Raw genomic sequence first — 6,473 nt, 5'->3', positions numbered from 1 at the left:
GAGAGAGAGGATTGGGATTTTTTTAATTTTTTAGAAAAACGAGGCTGAAAAAATGAATTTACGTGGAAGCATGTGTGATGAGATCATATTTCTTTCTTGTCCAAGTTGAAAGGTATTGGGTCCTTTTCTCAAGTCAAACAGAAAGAAATTCCCCGAGGGGTGGTAAAGGTAACCCAAGTTCTCACTGACTAGCTGTGTGGTTCTGAGCGAGATCCTCAGCCTTCTTGGACCCCAGGTCCCTTACCTCTGAAATGGAAATAAAGACTTATCTCTTTAGATGGTTATGAGGGTTCAATGAGATAACATATGAAAAACCCCTACTTTGTAATTGTCGCTCAAAGAAAAAAAAACTTAAAAGAAACATACTAGCCGAAACCGGTTTGGCTCAGTGGATAGAGCGTTGGCCTGCGGACTGAAAGGTTCCAGGTTCGATTCCAGTCAGGGGTATGTATCTTGGTTGTGGGCACATCCCCAGTAGGGGGTGTGCAGGAGGCAGCTGATAAATGATTCTCTCTCATCAATGTTTCTAACTATCCCTCTCTCTTCCTCTCTGTAAAAAATCAATAAAATATTTTTTTTTTTTAAAGAAGAAAGAAATATACTAAGTCCTCAGTGGAAGAGAGACCCTAGGCTCAGGAACAAGAGTGCAAAACGCCTTTTGCCTGGAAAAACTCAGGCTCCACATTCAGAAGCTACTGGCCAGAAGGGGGCACCCTTGCCCGGCACCCAGTCTCTACTGGTCTCTTAGGAACAAGGCGCCTGATCCTAAGAAGACCTCCCCTTCACTCCATTCACGGGCACAGACACATCTGTGAAACACAATTTATTATACAAACAAGGTGCATCAAAAACTCAGTGTCAGAACAGCTCTGTATTCCCAGGGTTAGGGACTGGACCTCCCTTAAAACCTCACCCCATCCCTTGCCAGGGAGTCCAGCTGGGAACACAGGCCCTCAGTCTCCAAAGACTCCCAAGACTGGCACAGAAGAGTGAGAAGCAGGTAAAGTAGCATTAATCGTGGGTCTGGGGAGTTGGACAGGCACTTGAACCTCCAAAAATAGGGAGGCTCCTTCTAGAAAAGGCTGGGCCTATGCCTGGGCAGAAACACCAAATGCCTCTCTATAACAACTAAAGCAAGAGTGTGAACCCATCCACACTGACAGGTCTGGCCAGAATGGCTCAGCAGTTGAGCATCAGCCTATGAACCAGGAGGTCATGGGTGTGCAGGAGGCAGCCGATCAATGATCCTCTCTTATCATTGGTGTTTCTATCTCTCTCTCCCTCTCCCTTCCTCTCTGAAATCAAAAGGAAAAGAAGAAGAAAAAAAGTAGCATGTACCGGTTGCAGGTTCATCCCCAGCTAGTTGGGGCAAGTGTGGGAGGCAAGCAGCTAATGTGTCTGTCTCACATGGATGTCTCTCTCTCGCCCTCCCTCCCTTCCTTTCATTCTCTCTAAAAAGCAATGAAAAAATATCCTCAGGTGAGGATTTTAAAAAACAAAAATAAGGGAAGGGTTGGCTGCCTTCTAGGGCAGTTGGTGGGTATGTAATCTGACCTCCACATCCTGTACAGGGGCAAGCCGCTAGGGGTCAGCACCAAAGGTCTGACCAGGGTCTCCCTGCCTTTCTCCCACCTGGTGTATGACCCTTAGACTGAACACCTTCCGCTTTCTCCCCCGCTCCTCCCAGGTGTAGAACACTCATGGGCCAGGCTAACAAGGGGAATCCCAGGGAATGTGGGAGCTGCCCAAGGCCCAGCCCAAAGGACCCTGAGGTCAGGAATCTGGCCTCGACTAAGAGTGGCCGCAAGAGGTGCCTCCAGGCAGTCAGGGAACAGTGGTGTGGACCAGGGGCCTCTGGCTGACCCCCGAAGAAGGCAGTGCTCGTAACAGGTGGCTAACACACGGGTCACACGGCCTGCAGCTCCCCCTGCAGGCGACTCAGCTCCTCTAACTCCTGCTTGTGGCGGTCTGTTTTGTGCGCCACCAAGGAGCGGTAAAAATGCAGGGCAAAGGCCACAAACACAAGCCCCACAGGTACCATGATGGCCGTGGAGGCCATGGCTGCTTGCCATCCCGGTCCATGGACCCCACCACCACCACATGCTTGCTGGGGTGGGCAGGCCTCAGATGGCGCAGCCTGTGGAGGGGCCACTGACGCAGAGGGTGGCTTAGACGCTGGACTCAGGGACGTGGCCACTGGTGGCAGAGTCCCAGGCACCTGGGAGGCAGGTACCACAGGTGCTGGCTTGCCCACGGGGGCCCCAATGGGCACAAACTTGACCCAGCCAACAAGGACAACTTCAGCGAGGAAGAGAAAGGTGCCTAAGGCAGTGGAGAAGCCCCAGGCCAGCTCCACATAGCGGTGGAGTCGCTGGTGTGGAGACTGGTGGACAGAGTTGAGGTTGTGGATGTTGCTAACAGCTTCGATGTGGGGCAGCAGACACGTGGAGACCATGAGTGCGAAGAGGTGCACGGCCACTAGGACGGTGGTGCAGGCACTGAAGGCCACCAGCAGGCCTGGTGGGTACTCGTAGTTGTTCTCCAGTTGTACCTCCACCATGGCTACCTGTGGGGACAAGAGGGATGGACTGAGTGTCTATAACTTCCTGAACAGCAGCAAGGCTGTACCCTTAGGACAGTGCCTGGCAGAAAGACTCTCAGTCTTGCCCTGGCCAGTGTAGCTCAGTTGGTTAGAGTGCCGTCTCATACACCAAAAGGTTGCAGGTTTGATTCCTGGTCAGGGCACATACCTAGGTTTGGGTTTGACTCCTGGTTGGGGAGCATACGGCAGGCAACCAATAGCAGTTTCTCCTCTCTCTCTCTCTCTCTCTCTCTCTCTCTCTCTCTCTCTCTCTCTCTCATCTTCCTCCCATCCAAGTACTAACCAGGCCCAACCCTGCTTAGTTTCCAAGATTAGATGAGATCTGACCCATTCAGGGTGGGATGGCCATACACTTCTCTCTAAAAATCCAGAAAAACATATCCTTGGGTGAAAATTGAAAAAAACAACAACAAAACAAAAAAAAAACTCTCAGTCTTTGTTGAATGCATGAATGGGCAGCCTTGGGCAGGCTCTGGCCTGTCTGGGCCTCAGTTTCCCCACCTAGCTATTAAAACAGCTAGATGACATTTCCCTGACAACCTTAGCTTGCTATAAACATAGGGGTTAAAAAGCAGATTCTGGAGCTGGGCTGCCTGGGTTCATTCTCAGACCTACAAGCTGTGTAGTCTTGAGCAAGTGACTTAGTCTCTCTGTGCCTCAATCGCATCCTCTGGAAAATGGGGATTGATAATAGCACCTATATGTTTTATAAAATTGTGAAAATTGAATGAAATAATATACATCAAGTGATAATAATAGTGCAAGGCACATAGTAAGCACTGTTTGCTGTTCTTATTTGCGTTAACACTAAAATCCAAGGTCACAGTTTGCAAATTGGCACACCATGAACCCAAGAATTAAGTTGCCAGTTTTTAAAACTCAAGAGATTTTTTCCCTGGCCAGGTGTTCAGTGGTTAGAGCATCAGCTCAGAGACCCAAGGTCGCAGGTTCCATTCCCAATTCTTGGTCAAGGGTCAAGGGCACATACCTCAGTTGCAGGTTCCATCCCCTGGGACCAGAAAGGGACCTCATCCAGGAGGAAGGCGACCAATCAATGTGTCATTCTCAGGTCAATATTTCTTTCTCTCCCTCTCCCTTATCTCTTCCTTCACTCTCTCTAAAAATCAGTGGGGGAAAAATCCTCAGATGAGGATAAAAAAATAAATAAAACTCAAGAAATTTCATAGAAATATCCCAATTTGCAGATCCTTTAAAAATTCAGAGGATCTGGTTACACCCGGTCCACATTCTTGCATGACAGCTATCAGCTAGAGTTGAGTCATGGCTGCTGCCTTTGAACCGGGCAGGGTCTCCCCACAAAACCAACTTGGCTCCCACATTACCTGCCTGGATCGTGTTCAAGGTGTGTATAAATTTGGACTCTAAACTAGACTGCCAAAGTTCAAATCCTGCCACTTGCTTGCTGTGGGACTCCTGGCTGGTGATATAACATCTCTGATCCTGTTTTTTCATCTGCAAAATCGCCATTAATAGTGGTACCTACTTCATAAGATAGTAGATAACATACGTAAAAGCCCTAAGCACAGTGCCTGGTACCTAATGACAGTTTAATACTATCTGTATGTTATTTTCACGCAGGCCACCTGAATTCCAGGATCTGGATCTTTCCCCAATAGTTCTTGCAGGACCCATTAGATTGCTCTGGTGCTGAGGGAAGGAGGAAGGCGAAGAGCCTGGAGAATGGTGGTAGAAAGACAAGGACGAGTGTTTTGGGAAAGTGGGCCACGAAGGGTATTAGCAGGTGTTTCCCACAGACGGGCATCTGGGCCAGGCCTCCTCCTGCTTTCTCCCAGAGCCTGATCCAGGCTCGTTTTCCCCGGGGAAGGCCGGAGCCAGGCCTGCCCCCAGAACCTACTCATCTGGCCTCTGCATCCTGCAGAGAAGATCCTGGCCTTTAAGCTGTCACCCCAGCAACATGCGAGTCCAGCAGCAGGCCAGACTGAACCATGGGGTGGATGGGGGTGGGTCCATGAGGCTGTTTCCTTTCCTCTCCAGTCTGTAGGGGAAGGAGAGCCAACTCCCAGATGACTCCACACTAGGAAGGGTGGACTGGCCGTGGACCCTGGGCTCCACATAAAAATAACCATAGGCCTAGAATGACCCTTGAGGATAGAAACTTCCCCTCTGATCGTTTTAAATAGAGGCTGCGGCACTGAGAAGGGCAGGGATTAACCCAAATCACCCAGTGCTCTGACCCTTTTATCCCCATCTCAATTTGCCCCACAAAACAGGTTCCTATAAGGATGCATCTGCCACCACCCCCCCCACACACACACACACACCTCGCTCCTCCAGCCAATTAGCAGGTAGTCTAAGCCATCTTTGATGTGTATCTTGCTCCAACACGCTTAGATCTAGGGTTTGAGGACAAGAATCGGCTCATCCTAGGGCAGGCACTTGGCAGACCACAGAGGGCACGCCCTCCACCATCTCACCATCTCCCACTGACCTGCCCAGGGTCTCCGCCACAGCAGGAGGAAGCGGACTCCTCACCCTGGGACCTCCCTCAGCCCCACTCCCCAGGCTCCTCTGGGCCCGTTAGCTGACATCATCTTCCCACACCACCAGTTTATCAGCTCGGGAATCATGTAATCAGTTTCCTAATCAGCTTCCTCCCCACAGACTTCCTCAGGGGCACCCTCTCCTCACAGCTTCCGGGGCTGCACCAGGCACCTGGGTACCTGCTGGGACCAGATGCCTTTCTTGGGATGGGCCCCCCTTTCAGCTGGGTGACCACCCATCTGTTTGTTTTCTCTAACCCCACCTCCAGCTGTTCGCACAGCCGCACCCAGCTCTGATCTGCCTTTGAACCTCTCCTGGCAGGGTGGGGTGATGTCTAGCAATCCCCTCGGCCTGGACTGTTTTTGGACCTCTGTCCCACCCATGCCTATGCACCCCCTGGTGGTTTACCTATCCCCAGGACAGGACTTGTATCCATGCCATCTTTAGCACTTGTTTATCCTCTCTGTGGCCCAGTTTATGCCGGGGGTCTGTTCACACCCCCCCCCCGCCCCCCAATTAAAAAGGGATTTGTCATCCCTTGGGAAGTTGTTTGTTTCTCTCTTTTACCTCTTAAAACCCAGTCATTCCTTTTCCTTTGCCCGGCCCCCCTTGCGTACCCGTTTCCTTTGCCTATGGCCCCTTCCTCACCCCCACCCCGTGCCCCCTCCCCTCCCCTCACCATGGCGAAGCCCGAGAGCAGGGCAGACGTGCGGCTGGAGGCTTTGAGCTTGGCCCGGCTGAGGTAGAGGCGGCGCCAGCTGAGCGCCCGCAGCGAGTGCTGGCTGGCCCCCATGAGGTCCAAGTAGCCGCGGTGCACGAACTCCCGGTACGTGGCCGAGCCCGAGGGGCACTCGGCCTCCGGGTTCAGGGGGGCCTGCTCGCCCGCGTCCCCCTGGCCGCCCTTCATCCTGGGGGCCGCGGCACCGGGGGGCCTGGCAGTCAGGGCGGGGTCGAGTAGCCTCGGGGTGTCCAGGAGGGTCGGTGCAGGCCGGGAAGAGACCCCATGCCCCGCGGGGTGAGCCGATGTGGCGGCAGGTGCCCAGGGAGAGGCGGTGGACTGGGCAGAAAGAGGAGGCGTCTGCGGGAGCCCCAGGGGCCGGAGCGGGACAGCAGAGGCCGAAACAGGAACTGGGGCAGAGGCGGAGCCGGCGGCCACATGATGGGGTGGAGTCGGGGGCGTCCGCAGAGATCCCCGGGGACCCCTGTGAGAGTCCCGCTACAATGTCAGGAGGCGCCCCGCTCCGCTGAGGCCCACTCCCGGACCCTGACCACTCACTCCAAGCTCCTCGGGACATCCGGGTCCAGAGCCCAATCCTCTACCCAAACTGTAAACTGGGGAAAGGTGAGC

At 53.0% G+C, this 6,473-nt stretch overlaps 1 protein-coding gene across 1 annotated transcript; it reads right to left on the bottom strand.

Annotated features, from left to right (window-relative positions):
• Positions 1-808: 808 nt before the first annotated feature.
• On the bottom strand, positions 809-6,402 carry ORAI3 (ORAI calcium release-activated calcium modulator 3). Its single transcript, XM_084883091.1, has 2 exons — positions 5,805-6,402; positions 809-2,566 (listed from the first exon to the last, which is right to left on the bottom strand). Exons 1-2 carry the CDS (start codon positions 6,030-6,032, stop codon positions 1,907-1,909), a joined length of 888 nt encoding a protein of 295 aa, XP_084739217.1. The 5' UTR covers positions 6,033-6,402; the 3' UTR covers positions 809-1,906.
• Between the last annotated feature and the right edge of the window lie 71 nt (positions 6,403-6,473).

This window comes from Pipistrellus hanaki (assembly GCF_964339955.1).
Source record: "Pipistrellus hanaki genome assembly, chromosome: 4".
NCBI lineage: Eukaryota > Metazoa > Chordata > Mammalia > Chiroptera > Vespertilionidae > Pipistrellus > Pipistrellus hanaki.
This window is presented reverse-complemented; position numbering and strand designations above follow the sequence as displayed.